The sequence below is a fragment of the Piliocolobus tephrosceles genome, chromosome 16 (genome assembly GCF_002776525.5).
Source record: "Piliocolobus tephrosceles isolate RC106 chromosome 16, ASM277652v3, whole genome shotgun sequence".
In the NCBI taxonomy this organism is placed as follows: domain Eukaryota; kingdom Metazoa; phylum Chordata; class Mammalia; order Primates; family Cercopithecidae; genus Piliocolobus; species Piliocolobus tephrosceles.
Window position 1 is genome coordinate 60,854,086 of NC_045449.1, and position 25,589 is coordinate 60,879,674.

The 25,589-nt window shown below is 37.0% G+C and overlaps 1 protein-coding gene across 4 annotated transcripts in view; it reads right to left on the bottom strand.

The window, feature by feature from the left end:
* Window positions 1-25,589, bottom strand: part of HELZ (helicase with zinc finger) — a 177,272-nt gene that overhangs the window by 104,656 nt on the left and 47,027 nt on the right. For all 4 annotated transcript variants that reach the window (XM_023212003.3, XM_023212004.2, XM_023212005.2 and 1 more), the window contains 6 exons: window positions 21,677-21,728; window positions 20,222-20,297; window positions 16,418-16,616; window positions 15,852-15,959; window positions 14,571-14,868; window positions 3,604-3,871 (listed from right to left, as the gene is read on the bottom strand). In XM_023212003.3, the coding sequence (XP_023067771.1) occupies window positions 3,604-3,871; window positions 14,571-14,868; window positions 15,852-15,959; window positions 16,418-16,616; window positions 20,222-20,297; window positions 21,677-21,728 (1,001 nt within the window). The remainder of the gene's footprint in view (window positions 1-3,603; window positions 3,872-14,570; window positions 14,869-15,851; window positions 15,960-16,417; window positions 16,617-20,221; window positions 20,298-21,676; window positions 21,729-25,589) is intronic.

A 25,589-nucleotide genomic window follows, 5' to 3' on the forward strand; every position in this document is an offset into this window, starting at 1 on the left:
AATTTTTAAAAATATTATCTTAGTTATGTTATTTATACTTAAAGAATTAACAATCAAAGGTAAATTAAATTCAAGGCAACATTAAAATGCATATAAATATTAAGTTTAAAGAGTAAGGAGAAAACAAAATACTCTTTTAAGCAACAAAAGTCTGTCACAGACTTTTGAAAATCTTCACAATCTATGTCTACTTGCTTACAGATGCATTCTGAGAACTCTAATTACTAATGGATCTGTTTCTTTGTATGTGTACCAATTATGCACTGTATTTCACTAACATTTACAGGCCTGCCAAATTCAGAAATTTAATTTACCAGCCTTCATATCCAGGGTTACCTTTAGGTGAGAGTATCACCAGAAATTCCAGAATTCTCTAGCACAGTAACTACTTGTCACATGTTAGGCAGGTCGCAATAAATTATCATTTATATCTTGAAGATCCTTCAAAACTCTTGTGTAGTTGTGTACAGAACACATCAATAGTGATCCAGCTGATTTACATTCAGTTTGTAAATATCCCTATTTGAGTCAATAAATATGATATAACTTTAAAGATTTAAGAAAACAGAAAGCTCAGAAGTTCCTATAAAAACATTCTACACTATCTTACCACTGCCTTACCGCAATCTCTTCTTTTCATACCTAAGGGCTTTTTACACCATGAGCAGCAAGTGTTGCCACTAATGATGTACCAGTTTCCTTTACATTTCTTTGTTCACATTTTTTTAATTATAAGAGCAATATATGGTCATTACAGAACATTTCAAAAGTAGAGAAAACTATCACAACATAAAAATCACCTGTTAGTCCACCAACCAGAACATTTTGCTTTAATTCTTTCCAACATTTTTATACACAAATACATACATGTATGTGTATAGGCATCTACATAAAATTAGAATGGCAATAAGGTGTTATAACTAGCATATTTTCTTCCCTAATACTATATCATGAGCATCATCACTGTATTAAAAATTCTTCAAGAACATAATTTCAAGTTATATAACATTCAATCATATAGCTATATCATAATTAACTTATTCGTCACTACTCTTTGAAAGACATGTGTCCAGAGATCTTTGACTGATTATTGCTTCATTATGATTCCCCAGAAGTAGAACTGCCACAACAAAAGATTCAAACTTAAGGTCCTTGATACAAACCGCCAAACAGCTCTCCAGATAGATCACACAAACTGGGCTGGGGCAGTGGCTCATGCCTGTAATCCCAGCGCCTTAGGAGGCCAGGGTGGGTGGATCACTTGAGCCCAGGAGTTCCAGATCTTCCCTGGGCAATATGGCAAAACCACACCCCTACGAAAAATACAAAATGAAGCCGGTGTGGTGATGCACACCTGCAGTCTCAGTCACTCAGACTCTCCAGTTAGGCTGCAGAGGATCACCCCAGCCCAGAAGGTTGAGGCTGCAGTAAACTAAAATCATGCCACTGCATTCCAGCCTCGGTGACAGAGTGAGACCCTGTCTCAAAATAGTAACAATATTTTTTTAAAAGATCACACGGGCCGGGCACGGTGGCTCAAGCCTATAATCCCAGCACTTTGGGAGGCCGAGACAGGTGGATCACGAGGTCAGGAGATCGAGACCATCCTGGCTAACACGGTGAAACCCCGTCTCTACTAAAAAATACAAAAAACTACCCGGCGACGTGGCGGGGGCCTGTAGTCCCAGCTACTCGGGAGGCTGAGGCAGGAGAATGGCGTAAACCTGGGAGGCGGAGCTTGCAGTGAGCTGAGATCCGGCCACTGCACTCCAGCCTGGGCGACAGAGCGAGACTCCGTCTCAAAAAAAAAAAAAAAAGATCACACCAACTTAGTTTGCCATCAGTGCTAATATTTTTAAGGCCCTCTCATACTGGCTTTGAAAGCCTTTCAAGGTACTCCAACAGTGCACTTTCAACTATCCAGTTTCTTTTTTTTTTGAAACAGGGTCTCTCTCTCTCTCTCTCACCCAGGCAGTGATGTAATCACAGCTCACTGAAGCCTAGACCTCCTGGGCTCAAGCGATTCTCCCAGCTCAGCCCTCAAGCTGACACACGTCATGCCTGATTATTTAACTTTTTGTAGAGATGAGGTCTCACTACGTTGCCCAGACTGGTCTCAAACTCTTGAGCACAAGCAATCCACCCACCTCAGCCTCCCAAAGTGCTACAATTACAGGTGTGAGCCACCATACCCAGCCTTAGATACTTGATCAGTATTTAACCTCTACAGTTTTGTAGGGTTTCTCCTTTTATCCATTCAGACAAGTTTCCACTTTTAAAAGATTATTCTGAATATAATAATGCTAAGCTTTTTGGGCTTTACGTGCACATTCTAAAGTAATGGAATGATTTATAAATCTTAATAAAATATTAAACAAATAAAAGTTAATATATAATTTTTTCTGAATTCCTACTATGATACTCAAAAATAGTCTCCAGGATTCTGGTAAGCTTTTAAATTCTATTTAATCCCAATATTTATGATTTATCATGGTGTTCTTTCCTAAGGAAAAGGAATCCATGACAATATAAATAATACAGATGATACAAGTCACTGTCCTTTTTATTTAATAAACTAACAGCCTACAGACACAAGTGATAAAAGCCTTTTAAGAGACCATCAATGGGCCAGGATTTAGTCTTAGAGTAATGAAAACTACACTCTGACTTTGTAAATTTTACATGTATTTAATTTGAAATTAGGTATTTTCAAAAGTTAAATCATAACTAATCTATAAATAGGGTAACCAAAGTATCTGTAAGTTTTCACTTTCTTTTCCTTTTCTAAATACACTCTTAGTGTTCAGTATTTATTAATAATACTAATGATAAGGAACCATAAGGCATCCTGGAGAAGAAAAATATGCTGGTTCAGCTGTATTTAAAAGTAAAACTACTTATAAAAATGAATTCAGGTCCCATAATTATGGTTTCGTTTTTAAGGCTTGTCTCCAGTTTATCCAAAATATATTAATAGACAGCTACTACCAAATACAACTATTTCACTAACATCTTCCCTCACCCTAACTTTCTTTTCTGAGATTATTTTTCCTAAAATAATTCAAATAAGTTTTTGATTTAAGTACTTGGTCTTAACCAAGTGGCATATGGATAAAATGTAAAATATATTAAGGTATTTATAAGCTGCTATAAAGCTATTTTATTATCAACTCGTTTTCCTGAAAATCTAAATAATTTTATTCTTAAAACAACTTTTCAAAATATGTGGTCTCTTTCAGTTGTTGTATATCTGTCCAACAAATATTCATTCAGTGCTTGCTACAACTACCATTAACTGAAAGCTCCTTAAGAGCAGCAACCACAGATTTATACTCCCGGCATGTGGCAAAGAGCTTGTCCCCTAATAGATGTTTAGTAAGGTCTTATAGAAATGAACTATGTGCTTAAAAAAAAGGGATACCATGGTGAGCATGATACAGTTCTTGCCTTAAGAAGCTCATATTTCATTTAAAGATAGAATACAGTTATTGAATAACAACCATTTACTACCTGTCTTCACTTAGGCACACTTCCATTTTAAAGATTAAAAATACCATCCAAAGGGGAGAGTTTTTGTTTTAAAGTGTTTCGAAAGTAACTTACTTGCTGATTTCTTTATACTGGGCTATCTCCTCAATATAAAGAAGGTCATGTAACCGTGACTGATAGTTGCTCTTGGTCAATGATTTGTCTAAAACAGACTGGGTAAATAGCTGGTCAGCAGAGAGGGGAATTTGGTATCTGATAAGAAGGCTCTTCTCCAAATCAGTAGTTTCATTAGGTTCAAAATCTATAATAGTCTTAGAGGAAGAATCCCAACGTTTAGCTGTGGTTACTAGCTGCTGTTTTGCATGCATCAGGTATTCGAGATCTAAATGGAAACAAAAAACACATTTATAAAGAAACAGAACATTAAAATTTTTAAATAACATTAAAATTCTTAAATACATTACATACTCTTGTATGAGAATTGTATATGGTAGAGCTGAAATTCTTAAAAACGAAACAACACAAATACCCATTGACTGAGTATTTTCCCCATATCAAAAAACAAAACAAAACAAAGTAACATTAGTATGAATCCATGTTTCAAAAAAAAACTTTTTACAGAAATTAACACTTTTAATATTAGAAATATTAGACTATATAATTTCTAGAATTTCTAGAAATACTAGAAATTATTAACATTTTTAAAATACAGATTAACATTTAGAATTTAACTCTTCAGTCAAGAGAAATCCGATCTGCATGAAAAAGATACGATAAATTCTTCATAGGTTTTATCAGATGATAATCACCTTCTCTTCCTACTACCAATACCCATCCCATTATAGAAAGAGAAGATCAAAAACTGTAAAAGGTTAAATCTTTTCTTGTGTGATAAAGCACAATGAAACTACAGTATCTTAAAGTCAACTTACTACAAACAAAAATCTTTTAGAAAACATTAATGTAAAACACTTCTAGGTCCTTATGAAAATGCAGTACAATGCCATTCAAATGTCATTTCCAAAAAATCCAGGTTAGCCTCCATTAAATCATACTGTAAGTAGGGCACAATGTCAAAACAAATGACTGTTCAAGTTCTGACATATCAGGGAAAAAAAAGTAGCACAATATCAGCACAAGATGAAACCCATAGTAACATCAACTCTAAGCACTGGGTTGGCTCACTCTATATGTACAGCATTATTACTTTTCTATTGAGTGAAACATACATATACCTATAAAAAGAAAACTTAACCAAAAGAAAAAAAATGTAATCTTACTGACATATTACACCAAGATTTTGACATAACATAATTGGAAAGACGGTTTCACAACTCAGATTAAAATTTTAGGAAGAAATAATTAAAAGTTAGACAAAGATCAGTCTCCCAAGTACAAATTGTCCTAAACTCTCTTTGAAATGACAACATAATGCATAATTGTCATGTCTTTTTTAGTGAGAAATTTGGCAACATTTAAATGTTACATATATATTATAAACATGAGCCTAGTCAGGCACCAAGATTAGTGTCTCAATAGTGGCAAATAGCTTATGCTAATAATCTTAATAATTTCTAACCTTTGCTCCTTGAAAAGGTATTTTTACATGCCAGTTTTATTTCTCAAATGGCAACACAAATACCATTATAACGATCAAATGTAAAAATGGTTTGCTTATTAAAAACTTGCACTTTAAAAATACTCTGAATTGGGGCTGCGCACAGCAGCTCCTGCCTGTAACCCCAGCACTTTAGGAGGCCGAGGCAGGAGGATCACTTGAGGTCAGGAGTTCAAGACTAGACTGAACAACATAGCAAGACCCTATCTCTAAAAAAAAAAAAATTAAAATATATTATAAAATTAGCTATCATTAAAAAAAATATTCTGGATTGATGGTCTGTTTTTGCAACAGCCTCACAAGCAGAAGTTTCCTAATGTACACTAACCACATTTTCTTCCTAAATCACTTTGACAGCCAGGTACAGTGGCTCACACCTATAATCCTGGTACTTTAGGAAGCTGAGGTGGGAGGATCACATGAGGTCAAGAGTTCCACAACAGCATAGCCAACATGGAGAAATCTGGTCTCTATTGAAAATACAAAAGCTGCCAGGCACGGTGGCTCAAGTCTGTAATCCAGCAGTTTGGGAGGCTGAGGCGGGTGGATTGTCGGAGCTCAGGAGTTCAAGACCAGCCTGAGCAACACAGTGAAACCCAGTCTCCACTAAAATATAAAAAATTAGCCAGGAATGGTGGTGTGCACCTGTAATCCCAGCTACTCAGGAGGCTGAGACAGGAGAATCAGTTGAACCTGGGAGGCAGAGGTTGCAGTGAGCCAAGATCATGCCACTGCACTCCAGCCTGGGTGATAGAGTGAGACTCCATTTCAAAAAAAAAAGGAAAGAAAGGGAGAGAGGGAAGGAGGGAGGGAGGGAAGGGAAGGGAGGGAGGGAAGGGGGGAGGGGGGGGGGGGGAGGGAAGGGGGGGGAAGGCAGGGGAGGGGGGGAGGCAGAGGGGGGGAGGGAGGGAGGGAGGGAGGAAGGAAATACAAAAATTAGCCAGGCATGGTAGCAGGCACCTGTAATCCCAGCTACTTGGGAGGCTGAGGCAGGAGAACTGCTTGAGCCCAGGATGTGAAGGCTGCAATGAGCCGAAACTGCACCATTGCATTCCAGCCTGAGTGACAGAGCAAGACTCTGTCTAAAAAGAAAAGGAAAAACAAAAAGAAAGACTTTGAAATTGAAAACTGCCATAATTATCATTCATTAGATCATAGCTACAAAAAGTATTGAAATTTTATAAATACCAATACCCCTAACATAGATTATACCATCACTAAAGATCAGAGGTTAATTATTATCAAAATAACAAGGAGGTATATAATTTTTGTCCTTAATTCAAAAGCCAAAAAGAGAAATAGCGTATTACAGTGACATATCAAATAACCAACTCTTTAAAAATAAATAAAAACTGCCAAGCGCAGTGGCTCACGCCTGTAATCCCAGCACTTTGGGAGGCCGAGGCAGGAGGATCACGAAGTCAGGAGATCGACATCATCCTGGCTAACACAGTGAAACGCCATCTCTACTAAAAAAAAATACAAAAAATTAGCCGGGCGTGGTGGCAGGCGTCTGTAGTCCCAGCTACTCAGGAGACTGAGGCAGGAGAACGGCGTGAACCTGGGAGGCGGAGCTTGCAGTGAGCCGAGGTCGCGCCACTGCACTCCAGCCTGGGCTACAGAGCAAGACTCCGTCTCAAAAACAAAAAAAACAAAAACAAAACTTAGCTGGGCGTGGTGGCGTGCGTGTGTAATCCCAGCTACTTAGGCAGGAGAATCACTTAAACCCAGGAGGCAGAGGTTGCAGTGAGTCGAGATCGATCGCCCTGCGGCACTCCAGCCTGGAGACAGAGCCAGACTCCATCTCAAATAATAAATAAATAAATAAATAAATAAATAAATAAATACATACATACATAAATAAATAAATAAATACTAAACCCTACATAATAGTAAGGAATCTATTTAGTATGTAGTTTTTAAAGGAGATCTAACTACTCTTTGGTGGTGGGGAGATTATATTTCATAATTTTATTTTACATTTCACTTTAATAAAATTAATTCAGACTATGCCTAGATTACTATTATATTCATATACTTTAAAAACTCACTAGTTACTCCTAATCGATGCTTACGTAGCCGAGACAAGAACAAATCTAAAATGACAGAGCTTTCGCTTGAAAATGCTTTTTGAATCACCTACCTAATATACAAACAAAATGCAGAAAGCTTTTCTACTCTAGGTTAACAGTATTTAGGCTTTTGGGGAAAAGTGGCATGAGCAATAGCAGTGTTTGTTTTTCTCATTTTATCTATATAGTACCGATTCCCACCTTGATTTTATGAAACTCTTAAATGCTTGTATCAAAATATCACACATACTTCAAAAATGTATACAACTATTATGTATCATAAAAATTAAATGTTAAGTGTCTTTAGCAGGTAGCACAAGAATTTCAAAACAATTCTCAAACAACGCTAAATTTTATTCCATTTACTTCTTTTAATGACTTTAAACACAGTGCAGGGGAAAGGAAAAGTAGAGGAGCAAAACGAATCTTGAAAAAAAATCCACACATGCCAGCAACAAAAAACCTACAAACTACTGATCTGTCTTCAACTTGGATATCAAAAATGAACTGTGGCCAGTGACTACTACTAAGGATACGGTATGCAAAACCCATTTCTCTTTCCCTACTTCATCTGAATTTGAGTCAAACTTCCAGCTCCATTCCTCTCACTTGTACAAAGAAACTTACTAAATTGATTTAATGACCCACCTAACCTACAGTGCTTAAAGGTCACCTAGTAAATAGAGGAAGGACATGGGTCCCTTATGGGGACACTGGGCATGACTTCTATTGGGGCTCTTTGTCATCTCCACCAACAGCACATGCGTACTGCTAACACCTCAGCACTCAGGGCAGCCTGAGACAGTGCATACTTGGCATGCATTTTCTTCAGCCTAGATTAGGCTAAAGTGAAAAACACTGGAAAGTTGAGAAATGGGCAGGTATGGTGGCTCATGCCTGTAATCCCAGCACTTTGGGAAGCCGAGGAAGGCAGGTCACCTGAGGTCAGGAGTTCAAGACCAGCCTGGTCAACATGACGAAACCCCATCTCTATTAAAAATACAAAAAAAATTAGCCAGGCGTGATGGCTCATGCCTGTAGTCCCAGCTACTCTGGAGGCTGAGGCAGGAGAATCACTTGAACCCAGGAGGCAGAGGTTGCAGTGAGCCAACATTGCGCCACTGCACTCCAGCCTGAGTGACAGAGCAAGACTCGGTATCAAAAAAAAACAAAAAGATGAGAAGTAAGCAGGTTAGGATCAATTTCATACAATCATTTAGGAATTGAACTTTTACACTGACTTATTAACCAATTCCTATAATAATAAATCTTAAAGCAAACTCGACAGAAATTATAGACCTATGGAATGTGTTACCCTGAGATGCGCTAGGCAAAAACTATAAACAGATTTTAATAGAAATCTGTAAGAAAAAGTAAAAGATAATTAGAATATACCTAATCTTTTGAAGATAACATAGTCTTTTGAAGGGGTTCCGCTATCAAAAATAGAATTCAAGGTTGAAATAACTAGTCTGACACAAGATACATTTCCCAACTTCCCTTGGCCTTCTGACCCTGAGAATAGCAGTGCCTGCATTTTAACCACATCTTTACTATTCTAATAAAGCATCCAAAGGGTGGGTTTGTTTCGTCTTGAAGTATATAGTATAGCAGACTTGAAAAATACCTTTAACAGGACCTGGAGGGCAGATAAGAAGAAAATAAGGGGTGGGGAAATCGAGTGTTCTAAGTACTCAGCACAAGGGCTGACATGTAAGAGGCAGGCAATAAATGGGTGTTAAATATGGAATTTATTAAAACCTGCTATATTTATCTAGGAGTTAGACAATGAGATGAAATGCTTCCTAATTCCAAAATCAGATACCACACTCTTCCTTAGAAAATATTTTGGTATGTGGCTTTACAAATCTTGACTGCCCAAATTAACAATAAAATAAAATCCCACAGTAATCCCAAATGACCGCTTCAGTGACCCATTTCTATACCCTTTCTTTCACCCAAACTGCCACATGGAAGCAAGGTGAATATCTCTCAGCTTGTCCATGTTAACTGTCCCTATTTCTCTCTGTGAAAGAGGCTAACAAAAAGTTAAAACAGCAGAATAAGAGCATTAAGAAATATCTCATGCTTTTTACATGCTTCTATTCAGTTTTGTTTCTTTTATTGACAAACTAAGTCTATTTTTCTATTACTTTACTGATTACACAATATTATGTAGATATATAATATGCTCTTCACTTACCAACAACTTTGGTAGTTGGGAATACTTTCTAAGATAGACTAAACTTTAATGTTAATGTTAACATAGACAGCTAGACTCAAACTAGAGATATATATGATATCAAGTGTCCATATTTAACCACAAGAGTTCATTTTCAACATGTTGCTTCCAGATATTCAAAACAGAATTCCAAATCAATTGTGACAAACAAAAATTTTCCATTAATCAAGTTGTGGTATAAACCATAAGAATGCAGTCTGTTTTCTAAACAGGGGATAACTCACTAGCTTCCTTCCTCTGCAGATGCCTTTTGCCACGCATTTTTGAAAAGCGTATCCTTCGTCCAAAAACTTTTTTAGTATATAGTGTCTTTTAATGAACCTGAATCTCCCCAACAAGGGAAAAAAAAAAAACTAGAAAAAGCAAAGCTAAAGTCACTCATATTTCCTAAAGAGTTTCCAGGATTGCCAAAATGACTAGAGAAAAAAAAATGTTTGTTCATGGCCTACAAACAGAAAAGGTCTGGATGCTTGAGGTATAGTGACAGTAATAGTAAAAAAAAAAAAAGAAAAGAAAAGAAAAGAAAGAAAGAAACCCAAAACCTATGTTTATCTTCCTCCAATTCAAATTTGAATTAACTAAAGTAAGTAGGATTTTTAGTTCAATACTGAACAATGAACTAAAGAAATATAAACATCTGCTCTATAACTTGATTTTAAGTTTCAATGAGTAATACTAATATAACTAAGTTACACAAATATATCAGTTTGACAGACACTGAGAGCCAATGATTGAGCTACACTGTGATTCTCTAAGAGAGAAATAATGCATGCTGCTTTTCTACACTTATTTGTACAAGGAATTCTACACCTTAGGTGTTAAATATTAATTTTAGTGGAACACAATTTAGAAAATGCTAAGCTAACAGCCTAGCATGGTCCAAATTTATAACTTTATGCAAGAGAAATATGTTTCCAGCATTCATTTAAGGACAAAAACTTGCTTAAAAACAATGAACAGCCAATCAAGTGGAGGAGGCAATAAATATTTCCCACTGAGAAGGAGTAATCTCTAAAAAAAAGAAACATAGGCCGGGTGCTGTGGCTCACGCCTGTAATCCCAGCACTTTAGGAGGCCGAGGCGGGTGGATCATGAGGTCAGGAGATCAAGACCATCCTGGTTAACACGGTGAAACCCCATCTGTACTAAAAATACAAAAAATTAGCCACCGTGGTGGCAGGCGCCTGTAGTCCCAGCTACCTGGGAGGCCGAGGCAGGAGAATGGTGTGAACCCGGGAGGCAGAGCTTGCAGTGAGCCGAGATCGCGCCACTGCACTCCAGCCTGGGCAACAGAGTGAGACTCTGCCTCAAAAAAAAAAAAAAAGAAAAAGAAAAAAAGAAACATACTGGCCGGGCATGGTGGCTCATGCCTATCATCTCAGTACTCTGGGAGGCTGAGGTAGAAGGATCACTTGAGCCCAGGACTTCAAGACCAGTCTGAGCAACACAGCAAGAACCTGTCTCTACAAAAAAAAATTTTTTTTTAATTAGCCAGGCATGATGGTGTGCACCCAGAGTCTCAACTACTGAGGAGGCTGAGGTGGGAAGATCACTCAAGCCTAGGAGTTTAAGGCTGCGGTGAGCTATAATTGCACCACTGCACTCCAGCCTGGGCAACAGAGCAAGACTCTGTCTATAAATAAATAAATAACTAACTAACTAACTAAATAAATAAATAAAATAGAGCTATTTCCCAACCCAATTCCAGTTTCACGGAATCACTAAGTTTTCTTGTGTATGGAAAAACCAAATTATATTATAATTTATAATATTTTCAAAACTGTTTGGAAATATGACAGATCCCAGACCTAATTCAATTCCCAACTGCATTTGGCCAACTTATACCTGGAATGACACTTTTCTCCTAATTTCAGGCCAAGGAAGATCCATTGATGAACTGGCTGAGGCTGAAGATCAAATTAGCCAGGCTGTCAGATTGTCACCAATTTAACAAAGTAGTTATCTTGCTCTCAATGTCTCTGAATGTTGTCCACACAAGTATTCCAGGAAAAGATACAAAATAGGACACTGCCATTTTACATTTTTACTGTCTCAGAACATTTTATAAAATTGTAATTTCACATAAACAAATTGTTTGCCCATAAACATATTTTCTGCTGACAAAGACTCTCCTGTGCTAATCAAAACACTAACTGTAACAATACTAAGATAAAAGCAAGAAATAAATATTACACTACTTATATTCTGCTTTCACTTCTTCACAATTCTGTTAGGACTCTCCACATAATCACACTGAAACAAATGTAGTCACGTAATACAAATTTTAAGAATTAACAAAATGGTAAGATATTCAATGACATCAATTTTAAGGGTAAAATTGCATAAGTCATTATGCTGATGACTAAAAAAAGTTAGCCCAATGTCATCTAGCTTCACTAAAACCTAGATCTAAGTTTTACTTTCCCCAACTTTCAAAATCTTACATAAGAAAATGCATTTTGTAGATTTCATATTGTTCGTTATTTTTCCTTTGTCTTTAAACAAATTTCACTATGTGAAATCATGTTAATGTTTCCAAATTAGTTCAAGAAAATGCTTAAGTTTTTTCAATTATTTTATATCACAAGATTTAAAAGTAAAATCTTACTTATAGGAAAAAAGGTAAACTACAAAGAAGTCACTAAAAAAAGGATATGGTATTATTAAAAAAAAGAGGAGGATACCCTCATCTGTATAAATCCCCTCTATCACATCTGAATGAAATGTAAAACTGAAAACATTTTCAAACTGATATATTAGAAACATCAGAAAGGAGACTCTTTGTTTCTTCCTGCTACCAGGCTCAAAACATCAGTCATCTTGGAAATCTATGCTTTCAATTCCTACATTGTGTTCTGTTGCCAAGATCTGCAGGCACTGTGGCCTCAAGGACTCGGGTCTTCATCTCTGCTCTTTAAGTCCTCTACTTGCACCCTAGTCCAAGTCCTCATTTTAAAAAACAAAAACAAAATAAACAAACAAAAAAAAACCCAACTCTTCTCTTTTCCTACTTTCTTCCTTTCGTGTATAAGCCAGAAATTATCCTAATCAAGGCTAATTATAAACATAATAGCTACTATTAACTAAATGTCTATTATGAGCCAGATGTTGTACGAGGCTTCGGGTTCTCACAATAATCTATAACAGATATTACTAGCCCCATTTTAGAGATGTTTCCCCATGAAGCCCACAAAAGCTGAGTACTCTGCCCAGGCTCACATATGTAATAAGCTGAAAATCAGGATTCAAATCCTATTCTATTTGACTCTGAATTTTGTCCACTGTTCTACTCCAACTAGAAAAGTTAACACATATCTGAGGCAGAAGTAGTCAAAGTACTTTTATTCTTCTCAAGCCTATGAAAGTACCCCAAGTTCTTCTTCATCACCACCTTCTCTAATTATCATCTGTTTTAATCGTATCGTTCTTTCACATTTTACTGCAGACATTTAACATTTTACATTATTAATTAAATATTTTATTAACTAATAAGAATTCTTGACAACACTTACAAACATTTCTAAGGGTAAAGGAGTCTGAGCTATAAGCCACTAATGTACAAGCAAACTTCTAAAATACAACCCACATGTAAGCCAAGAACATCCTTCACAGTTATATTTGAAAGTAGGAAATGTATGTTGGTCTCTCTTTATGACTTAAATCTCTTTATGATTTAAAAAGGATGCTGCCTAGTGGTTCTCAAGGTCTGGTCTCTAAAAGCAACTTACTAGTATGGGGTAGGCAAACTACAACACGAAAGTCAAATGCAGCCATTGTTTTTGAAAATAAAGTTTTATTGGAACACAGTCACTCACACCCATTTGCTTATGTATTGTCTATGGCTGCTTTCTCATTACAACGGAGAGCTCAGTAGTTGCAACAGAGATCACCTGCCCTGCAACACCTACAATATTAACTGTCTGGCCCTCTGCAGAAAGAATTTGCCAAATACTATGCTAATATATATAAGCCAAATACTTTTTTTTATTTTATCAACTACCATATCTATTTAGCTATGGAAATTTATTCTGATTCCAAAGAGTACTGAAAAGATGACAAAAATACACACTACTGAATAAAAACAAGTAAAAGGGATCCAAGTCAGTGGGAAATAAGGGTAAAGTGAAATCTGGGTAGTATCAGCACACACAGAAGAAGATGTCACCGAACAATTGTTAAATTTGGGCACCATCATTGTTTCAAACTTACTAGCAGCTAAAGTAAAGAGGAAGACAGACCAATTTCACCTTTACACTATTTGCAAAAAAATGAAAGTCTAGCATTTGCTCATAAGAAAAACAACTTCTTCTAGGTTCTCATGAATGGGACATTATGGTACATAGCAAAAAACGCCCTCCACAATATGGTTAGTTATAGTCAATAGAAAGACAAGTTTCATACTGTTCTGCTTTTTGAAGTGTTTGTTAAATAAATATTTAGTTTTTGTTAAACAGAATAGAACACCTATAAATCCAACTAAGAGCAAAGGAAATGTGGGCTAACATGTCCTTTCTTTGTCCTGTTGGATCTTGGCATAAAATTTAGGTACAGGCAATAAATTGACAATGTACAAAGTAATTCCTTATGTCACACTTACATGTTGAAACCAGGGACCTCTTTCCAAAACCAAAGAGCAGATTTAATTAAAGGCACCTTGGCTTCCTTAACACTAGTGGATGCACAAAATGATTTATGAAGGCTTATTATATTCAAGACTTTTCATTCAGAAATAATGTACTAACATCAGCAAAGTTAACTAGTCAATAGGACATGAAAATAAACATTGTAGGTATATACACAATTACCATTAAAATGATATTCTACCCAAACTAATATTGAAAGATATTACTGTGCTAAAACCATCCTACTGTGAAATGAAATTGGTAGACCAAAACAGGCCTGATCATCTACTCAAACAAGGTGGGGGAATCCCAAAGCTCAAGCTTTGCCTGGTGGCTCTATGAAGAAATCAGGGCACAGTGTGAACCATTATAAGCCCATTACACAGTAAATGAGTCAATTAATCTGTGATTTTTTTTTCATTATTATTATTCTCTTCCTAGCCATGGAATATATTCAGGGGCCAACACATATCTTTAAATGTTGCTTTTTAATACATTGTATCAGGGAAAAAAAGTCTAAATATTACCTTCTGTAGAAGCTGCATCAATCATTACTCTTTGCATGAGTACTGGTTCCAATCCAAAGTCGAAAACTATGGTTTGGCGAAAAGTTCCAAATATTTCTGTGTTAAATGCTATCCCGACTTTATACACGTAATGATCTAATCCATTTTGGGCCATCTTTCCTCCTATCCATTCTTGACAGTTTTCTGGGACTTCTTGTGATACCTGGGTAGTACTATCTCCGGCAGATATTGCAATGATACTAAAATGAGGACGATGAGCATCATAAAGCAATGCTACACGATACAGCATTCTTGCAGGCTACAAGGAAGTTAAAATAATTCATTGAGTACAAGGGGGTGAAAAATCCAATTGTAATTGGGCTCTTCAATGAAAATATCTCCATAAGGGACTTTAACTTCCCCAAGCTTCTAAGATACTATGTTAAAACACAAATTGTGCTTATAAGCCATTTAAGATGAAAATCAGAAGGGTTTTTTAAAAATCAGTTGTTAAAATTATATATTTATGCTATATCGTTAGCTTCCCTTCTCTTCCTATGACATGTTCATTTTTCATTGTGGCAAAAGCTATCACCCTATATAACCATCAACCTTCAACTTTCCATACTCTTCGCCTACAAAAGTTTCATGTAGTCTCAAGTAGGAAGCCTTCATAAGAGGGCAGTTACCTCTGAAAGCACTGGATTGGGTTCAAGGCTGAAGCTAACTGTTCTTAGATTTTTCATCTCTAGATACAGAAAGTACAGCAGAAGAAATGCCACGAAAAAGACAAAAACTTTTCCACTGAGCATACTCATAGAAACTGTTTATTTTGCTTCAGTCTTAAACTTTGACTACTATAATTTAAGATGTGAAGCACTGCAGAAAATGCCCCATATTAAAAACCCATTATCACAGAATTTGTGACTTCATCATACCAAATATAAAAACAAGTTGTTATAGTTTAAAAATCTTAGAACTGCTATATTAAACAATTTTTAAGTAGTTATTTATAAGCCATGAACCCCATCCTATGTCCCAAGTTTAGAAGACAATATGTCAAAGATCTCTTTACCAAATAAATAAATATGAAAGCACCCTAAATATCTACAAAGATTTCGTCTAAAAGTATTTTTAAAACTGTACTTTTAATAATCAAAATACAGAAATACACTTTAGAACCTATATATAATATGCTTAGATTAAAATATTTTCAATATTGTTTTAACACAGAGATTCAAAGGTCACAAAAGAGTTGAGAAAATTAAACACAACTTATATGCTTTAGCACAAAATTCATACCTTACAGGTGAGAGCAAAGGTCCATGTCTGGTGGGATTTTTTAGTGCTGACAGTAACTGACAGGTCAGGATTGTGCTCTACCTTTACTCCTTCTATACATTCACTAAGCTGAAAACAGACAGCAATTTACGTTATGTTTTTGTTGCTAAGGGCACAAACAAAATCTTTTGCATGGAAAATAAATGTTAACAGTTAAGATGATGATGGAACTGTTTACAGAGCAAAGTATTTTATACCTTCATTTTCAGTAATTTTGATAAGAACAAAATATAGTAAAGCTAAAATAAGAGAGGGAAGAAAATTAATCACCACCATAAAATGGCACTCAAAAACTGCCTGAAGGAAGGTAATTAATATGGTACAGGCAAATCTTCAAACAAACGGCTTAGTTCTGCTCTTCATTTTAACAAATGGGTCTACTACAGCTACTAAAAACATCATTCTATCAGAATCAAGTTCTTTGCAAAGAAGATAAGGAAATAAACCAAAATAGAGCACATAATAAAGTCAAGACTCAAGTTCATTGTTTAAGACAAACAAAAAATAATGTAGCTTATTTTCCTCACCACTTTCTCAGGAGACAATGAATTCATCCACTTTTCTATCAAGGTTTCCATGTAACTGCCTGAGAGCTGTTTATTCTCATTTTGCTGTTTCAATTTTATCAGCCGTGAAGCATATCTTTTCTGCCATTCTGCTAGTTCTTCCTGGGAATGTGCTGAAGTACACTGGGCACCATACCTACAGATTCCTTGCTCTAAAAATCTAAGTAGAATAGGAAAGACTGTTTTATCATATACTTTGCTGAACCATTTAAAAATAAACTCCCAGCATTTGCCCTCTGATTCTTCAATAAGAAAAACAAAACTTCATGTGCTGAAAGGCCATATTTATCGTACTGTCTTATATAAAGGAGGGAGAAGAGGTTTAGAGAACATTTACAACAGTTTATCAAAACATCAACTCCCCATATTATTCACTGACTTTCTCTGGAATTAGGGGAACCTAAGGCATAGGTATTCACGTCGGCCCTCCAGAAGAGGCACTAAAAAGTAGCTTCTTTGGTCATATAAGGACCCTATTAGACAATTCCTCTTAGAATAACTGGGTTTTGTTTTTGTTTTCGTTTTTTTTTTTTTTTTGGTTTTTTTTGGACAGAGTCTCGCTCTGTCACCCATGCTGGAGTGCAATGGTGTAATCTCGACTCAGGGCAACCTCTGCCTCCCAGGTTCAAGCAATTCGCTGCCTCAGCCTCCCAAGCAGCTGGGATTACAGGCGACTGCCACCACGCCTGGCTAGTTTTTGTATTTTTAGTAGAGACGGGGTTTCATCATCTTGGCCAGGCTGGTCTTGAACTCCTGATTTCTTGATCCACCCACCTCAGCCTCCCAAAGGGCTGGGATAATAGGTGTGAGCCACCATGCCCAGCCAGAGTACGATTTTTTTAAAGCAACACTGACATCAAGTGGATTTGCTGCTCACACACAGGTATGCCCTACTTCCCAAAATGATAAGGACCTTAAAAAATTTTTCTACATATGGGAAATTCATTCTGAAAAAAGTTAACATATGATTAATTACCATTTTAAGGCTTTTACTTTTCACTTTTAAACATAGTGATTTTACTCTTTTCTACATTACTATTACCTATACTTCACCGAAAATATATTAACTTGCTTGAAGTTTTGAATAAATTTAGAATAAAAGTTTTATATTACAGAGTCACAAATTTATTCAACAGTCATGTTAAATTCAAGGGAATAAATTATAAATGTTCATTTTAAAGGAAACAGAGTCAATGATTTCTCAACGTTTACAACTCAGAAAATTCAACTGACAATTCAGTGATCAAAAACAGATAAAAATAAAATACCTTGATAATTTTTTTTTTTTTTTTTTTTTTTTTTTTTTTTTTTTTTGAGACAGAGCCTTGCTCTGTTGCCCAGGCTGGAGTGCAGTGACACAATCTTGGCTCACTGCAACCTCTGCCTCCTGGGTTCAAGGGATGCTCCCGCCTCAGTCTTCAGAGTAGCTGGGATTACAGGTGCCCGTCAACACAATGCCTGGCTAGTTTTTGTATTTTTAGTAGAGATGGGGTTGCACCATGTTGGCCAGGCTGGTCTCGAACTCCTGACCTCTCAAGTGATGCACCCGCCTTGGCCTCCCAAAGTGCTGGGATTACAGGCATGAGTCACCATGCCCAGCCCTGATCACTAACTTTTTTAAAAAGTTTTAAATACCCTGCAAAATTATAGCCAAAGCCAGTTTTTAAATAAAAATAATAAAAACACTGATAAAAGATCTGAGAAAAAATGTAAATTAAACTAGTAATATAATTAAATGGTCAGGCGCAGTGGCTCATGCCTGTAATCCCAGCACTTTGGGAGGCCGAGGCGGGCAGATCACCTGAGGTCGGGAGTTCAAGACCAGCCTGACCAACACGGAGAAACCCCATCTCTACTACAAAAGCTGGGGTGGTGGCACATGCCTGTAATCCCAGCTACTTGAGAGGCTGAGGCAGGAGAATCGCTTGAACCCAGGAAGCAGAGGTTGCAGTGAGCCGAGATCATGCCATTCCACTCCAGCCTGGGTAACAAGAGCAAAACTCCATCTCAAAAATAAATAAATAAAAATAAATGTAATTAATTGTAAATATAAAACTATAAATAGCAAAAGATCGATGTTATATTACAGACCATTTTTCAATTGGAAAAAATATGGATAGTAAGAAATAAAAAAATGAACCATAGCACAATATAAATTTTCTAATGGTTCACCGTTATTTGAAAAAATGAATATATTTAAAACTTTTCCTGATGGTACAACAAAGTACTTGAACTTAAAATTATACTATTTATTAAATTCTGTTACACTTCTGAAGACACATTTAAAATCATTTTATGTTTCTTTTCAGTATGTCTTAATGGACCAAATCTTTGTCTTTCTATTGCTTGGCTTTAAATTATTTCTCTAAAAAGTGTCTGTACTTCATCTGTACTTCAAATCTTCTCATATTTCCTTTTCATAGGACTGCGTTCTATCTCTTGTACAACATAACACCACTAGGATTTTCAATACTTACGCATTAGTTTCCTGACTTTCAGTAATCAAAACCATGTAGCAAATTTCCTTCACTACCAAAAGCGATCTAAAGAGGTACTGAGAATTTATATCTAAAAATCCCACTAGTTACAAGTTCTTACAAAAAGAACCAAAGAGTTTATCATTTTAAATGTAACTTTAATCATTCCTTCCACATTAATAAATAATTATTAAATTTTGAAAGGTTAGCCTTTCAATATGAATTATTCATAAATTCTACATAAGAATTACACAAAGATAATATTTTTCAGAAAGGTTAAAACAATTTAACATTTCTTCATTTTACTTTTTACATAAAGTATTGTCAACTTCGATCACCACAACCTAAGTAAATTTCACATTAACAAATGGCCATGGTCAGGTGTGGTGGCTCACATCTGTAATTCCAGCATTTTGGGAGGCCAAGGCAGGAGAATCGCTTGAGCTCAGGAGTTCAAAACCAGTCTGAGCAACATGGTGAAACCCTGTCTCTACAAAAACATACAAAAATCAGCCAGGCTTAGTGGTACACACGGGTAGTCCCAGCTACTTGGGAGGCTGAGGTAAAAGGATCACTTGAGCCTGGGAGGCAGAGATGGCAGTGAGCTGTGATTGAGCCACTGCATTTCCATCTGAGCAACAGAGTGAGACTCTGTCTCAGAAAAAAAAAAAAGAAAGAAAGAAAGAAAGAAAAGAAAAACAAGAGGACAGAAATTAAGTTCAGCCATCATAATACAACTGGTATTATAAAAGACTACTGAGGCCGGGCACAGTGGCTCATGCCTGTAATCCCAGCACTTTGGGAGGCCAAAGCGGGCAGATCATGAGATCAGGAGTTCAAGATCAGCCTGGCCAACACAGTGAAACCCCGTTTCTACTAAACATACAAAAAAATTAGCCAGGTATGGTGGCACGCGCCTGTAATTCCAGCTACTCAGGAGGCTGAGGAAGGAAAATCGCTTAAACCCGGGAGGCGGAGGTTGCAGTGGGCCGAGATCGTGCCACTGCATTCCCGCCTGGGTGACAGGGAGAGACTCCATCTCAAAAAAAATAAATAGATAAAAATAAAAGACTACTGAACAGTCTTAACAACCTGCACTTAGATCACTGTTTTTTAGAATTAAAGGAAGATGACTCATCAATATGCTTTTGACTTTTATTATTTAATGATAATGACCTTTATGGCTTCTGTTTCAAATTGAAAATAAACCACTTTACTCCATTAGATAAGGAAAATTATCTGTTCTTTCAACAAAACATGTCATTGTTTAAAAAAAAATTCACATTACCTTTTACACAAAGTATATTCCTCGCTGCTTGTGATTCCCCTAGGTGGTGGGCGGAAATGCCAACCATTACAAGACCCTAGGGAGTAATTAGGATATAGTCTTATCATTTGAGGCTAGCCAGTAATTCTGATATTATAATGTATAAGAAATACTACAATCCCTCCACATACATCATCCCATATGATGTAAAAAAGAACATGACATACTTGCCTCTACCAAAAAAGTAATCTACCAATCAGCTACATAAAACGTAGGAATCACTGAAGAGGCAGTTTCCCAGCAGTTAGTTAAATCAAGCTGGTGACTCTGACTCTGTCCTAGCAACTGGTGGACAGGTTTCCATGCAATCTCTTTCCTAACAGCACAAGGCGGGTGGCTGGTATATTTGTCATTTCTTAGGCATGGGATGTTTGTCTATCAGGAATTCCTTCAGGAATGAAAAAAATCATTGTATCCTGGAAGGAAAGCTTACATAACAAATTCCACTACTGCATAGTGAGAAGTTCCATGTTATCACATTATCATCCATGTTCCTTAGGATTTGTCTGTCACATGTCACTGTAGAATGTAATCCTTTTTTATAATTGAAATAAAGTTCAAAAAGTTGAATTCTGAGACAGGAGCTAGAAATGCAATTATTTATTTACTTGTGAATACAATGAGCTTTGATTTGTTTGGATAAGAGTTTCTAAATAAGCCAGGGAAAATAAGGATTATGAGGGAAAACAGACTAGAACTTTATAGAGGTTGAGCAGCAACAAGTTTCAAGGAACTTACAGTCATTTTCTACTCCCTCACAAGTCATTATGCCCCCCAGAAAAGGAAAAGAAAGATATTCAGCCAGGTTGAGTTTAAAGCTGTGCTTCATCTCTTACTAGCTGTGTGACTTTGGGGCAACTCATAAACCTTAATGTCAGTTTCATCACCTGTCAAAAAGATGAAGAAGGACTCTAAGAAGTCAGTGCATGTTTTGTGAAAGACACTGCCCATAGTACATAGCATTCAGCAGGCACTCAATGTTCATCTTTTCCCTTTCCTCTGGTGAGAGGAGAGGAGATCACAGAGTTTCATTAGGGCAGGAACAACTCAGCTTACAGATCAAAACTTTCAAAAAGTGGTAACTGTACTAGCATAGGACTGAGAGAGAAGAAAAATCTTCCCTCTACAGATTGTTAAGAATGATGTTTAAATTTAGTCCTACATGGAAGCAAGGAAATAAACAAGATGATCTCTGAAGTTACCTCCTACCTCCATTACTCCATTATTCTATGAAAAGGTACCAGGGAGAAAATTGCTTTCATCTACACCTACTTCTTAAAATTAAAATCTTATATTCTCTTCTACATCTCCATTTATATGTGTACTGCAACTCAGTAAATTTTCTCCCAATAATTAATAAAAAAAGCAAAGCCTATATTCACAGCCACCAGAAGTTACACAGCGTTTGGCACTTACCCTCGTCTAAGTCTTCCACGTGATATCCAGAGAGGGCGTTACTAGTTGCTGTCTGCAATTTTCCAAATGAAAGACATTTTTTAAGGAAGAAATAATCAGTTGATGCTGAACTAAATTTGAACATTTTCAACATTAAAACAAAGGTGAAGTTGGAATACTCAGAAATTTTTAATAACATTAATATGTTGCCAATGATTTTTGTCTTTTTCTATGTTAAACTACAATTAAATATGGAAAACATGTATTTGTGAGGCTCTCATTAAGGAAACTGATAGAGACCTCCTACACAGCAACTAACTGGCAGAAGAAGAGAAGTCCAAGTCCCTGGTCCTGAACCTCACGGGGTAGCATCTTCCATCCATTTATTCACTTTACTCTCCTCTTCATAACACCTAGAAAATGTCTCATTACAGAGGTCCTTTTCCATTTTTTTTTCTTTTTTTTTCTTTTTTTGAGACCAAGTCTTGCTCTTTCACCCAGGCTGGAGTGAAGTGGCGCAATCTCAGCTCACTGCAACCTCCACCCCCTGGGTTCAAGGGATTCTCCTGCTTTAACCTCCTGAGTAGGTGGGATTACAGATCCCCATCACCATGCCTGACTAATTTTAGTATTTTTAACAGAGATGGGGTTTCGCCATGTCGGCCAGGCTGGTCTCCAACTCCTGACCTCAGGTGATCCACCCACCTCGGCCTCCCAAAGTGCTGGAATTACAGGCATGAGCCATCGCGCCCCACTAGAGGTTCCTTTCTCTTGCAGCTAATGGCATGCTACCACTTTGGAGCCTGGGAGCACTCCCTGCCAGATCCTCCACTCACTCTGAGATGAGCCCTTCTCCCATAGAGAAGTCCAAGGCTAGGGATCCATTCGCTCTAACATCCTCAGATAAATCACCAATCTGCATATTTGGTTCTAACTTTACCCTAAGCTCTACACCTCCAATTTCAACAAAGCGCCAACCATAGTACTTTTTCTAAACTATTCTGTAGTATTTTACATGCTGGATCGTTATCAGCTATATACAGATCTGCTGTCAGCAGTCTGTAACTGCCTTTCTATATTCTTGTACCTCTCAAAGTATCTGGCACATAATAATGGGTGCTCAGTAAATGTTGGATGAGTGGGTGGGTGGATAGATAGACGGTTGATGAGATGGATGGATGGAGGGATGGATGGGTGGATGGATCGGTGGGTGGGTGGATGGATGGATGGATGGGTGGGTGGATGGATGGGTGGATGGGTGGATGGGTCGGTGGGTGGGTGGGTGGGTGGGTGGATGGGTCGGTGGGTGGGTGGGTGGGTGGGTGGATGGATGGGTGGGTGGGTGCGTGGGTGGGTGGATGGGTGCATGGATGGGTGGATGGGTGCATGGATAAATGGATCATTTACCTAAGCACTTTAAATGTAATAAGTCCAAAGCAAAATTCATCAACTTTATCCCAAAGTTGATCCTTCTTCAGCGTCCTTTATCACAAGTTAATGGATTCTTCGTACCCAAAGAGAGCCAAGCTGAAATTTTTAAAGCCATCTTGAACTCCTCCCTCTTCTATCCTGCCCTGAATATTCTCCAAATCTTGTCCAAATAGGTCCAGAATGTCTTTCATCTCTCTCACATTCTCTCCTCCCACTTCCACTGTCCTAGGTAAAGCCCTAATTACCACTTGTCTCATTTATCCCTGAACCAACTGACAGCTTGCCAATCTTGCCCTGTATCAAGTCACCTGTGGGTCTTGACTAAGTGATATGGTTTGGCTGTGTCCCCACCCAAATCTCATCTTGAATTGTAGCTCCCATAATTCCCTCATGTTGTGGGAGGGACCCAGCGGGAGATAACTGAATCATGGGGGCAATTTCCCCCGTATCATTCTTGTGGTAGCAAATAAGTCTGATAACATCTAATGGTTTTATAAGGGGAAACTCCTTTCACTTGGCTCTCATTCTTCTTGTCTGCCGCCATGTGGATGTGCCTTTCACCTTCCGCTATGATTGTGAGCCCTCCCCAGCCACATGGAACCGTGAGTCCATTAAACCTTTCTACTGTAAACTGCCCAGTCTCAAGTATGTCTTTATTAGCAGCATGAAAACAGACTAATACAGACTAAAATACTTAGCTATCCCTATCCTTTAAACTCAGTTCTCACACTTTTGCCTCCCTGATTTCCCTGCAGAGTTTTCCCCTTTCCCTGCCTGTATTTTGTGATAGCACTTACTGACCACAGGCTGCCCTGTGTGCACATTAGCTATGTGCATCTCTGACCTGACAGATTGCTTTTCATGGACATCTCAGCTTTCCAGAGCCTTGAACAGCACAGGTGCTCAGTAAATGTTAAACTGAATCAGGAGGAGTAAACAGTATCCCAAGATGAAATCTGGAATATCTTGTACCATAGAAAGAATGTCACGAATGCTAACTGGTCATAACTGAAACAATACTATCACCATAATTTATATGTGGTTGATTAAATTGTACTTTTTAGGTTGGGCTTGAACTAAACTCTGTAATACTGTTTCTACAGGAAAATGCCTTCTGATTATCAGTAAAGCACTAACTAAGGAGTTTTTAAAAGGCAACCTATTCTTTTTGTAAAATGAAGGACCGAATATAAGAATACACAGATTAACAAATCAGGAGTAACTACTCATATTATAAGAATTCTATGCTGAAAAAAAAAAAAAAGCCACTAAAAGATCTCTTTAAATTCTCCAAGCAAGGTCTATGTGCCACTGTCACAAACTAGCCCTTCAAATGATTCTGTTTACATAACATATATAAACAGATAAGCTAAAAATTCACTGCAAGCAGGAAAATTTTAAAGTATCCCTTTTTAAAACCTATCAAAATAAATTTATCAAATGTGCAAGAAAAATAACAGGAATAAAAATGTTTAATAAACATTATTAAAATGTTTTGGTCATAAAATAAAGCCTAAAACACTTATAAATGTTGGAGAGAACAGCACACAGTGCATTTCAGCAGGCAGCGCCTGCAAGGATCAGTGATGACCCACGCGGGCCTGTGCTGACACTGAGCTCTAGGTCTCATGGGGATCTGGGGAGCAGCACATGCTCAGCAGAGAACTGGTAAAGTAAGGCACTCAGCCCGGCTAAGTATTTAGCAGTACTGGCTTTTAGGTTCCAAAGTGTTGTGATTGTTTTCTTAAACACTCTATTTATGCGCTCATACTCCAAAACAAAAAGACAACAGTTTATCATCATTAGTCTTTACTGACACCTTCAGGAAAAACGGCCAAAGATTACACTGCTAGAACTATAAATTCAGAATTAAATCTATTAATCAGATATTTTAAATGTTACTAAAGAATATTTACTAAACAATACTTGTTTTTGTTTTTATAAATCAGCCTTGAGTTCCAGGTCTTTAGTCTCACCCACTAGCATTTCCAAGTTAAATGCCAACTTAGCCCAATCTTTAAATAACAAATTGTTGCTATTTTTAATGTGTCATGTGCAATAATCAATAAGGGTAGCATTGTTTGTTAGCTTTTCCTAAATGGTTATCTTTTAATAACATCAATTCACTAACCAAAAAGACTACTACTCTAGTCAGATAGAAAAAAAATTACAAAAACTTAAGTCACTTCTTCCAAAAGTATAGTCACAAAATAAAGGTCAAGTGATATTTGTGGCCTTACATGCAACAGGATTATAAACATTAAAAGTAAAATAAATTGCATGTGTTTATCAGATGTAAAGCTGGTAATTCAATTAAGGCAATAAAAGAAGAACAAAGCCAAAAACCTTAATGAAATGAAAGGTCATTTTATGCTCTCATTTTAAAAGTCTACAACATTTACAACTGCCTTCTGTTACTTCTTAGAAATTAAAATGGCTACATATACACTATTAGGTTGGTGCAAAAGTAATTGTGGTTTTGCCATTTCCTTCCTTCCTTCCT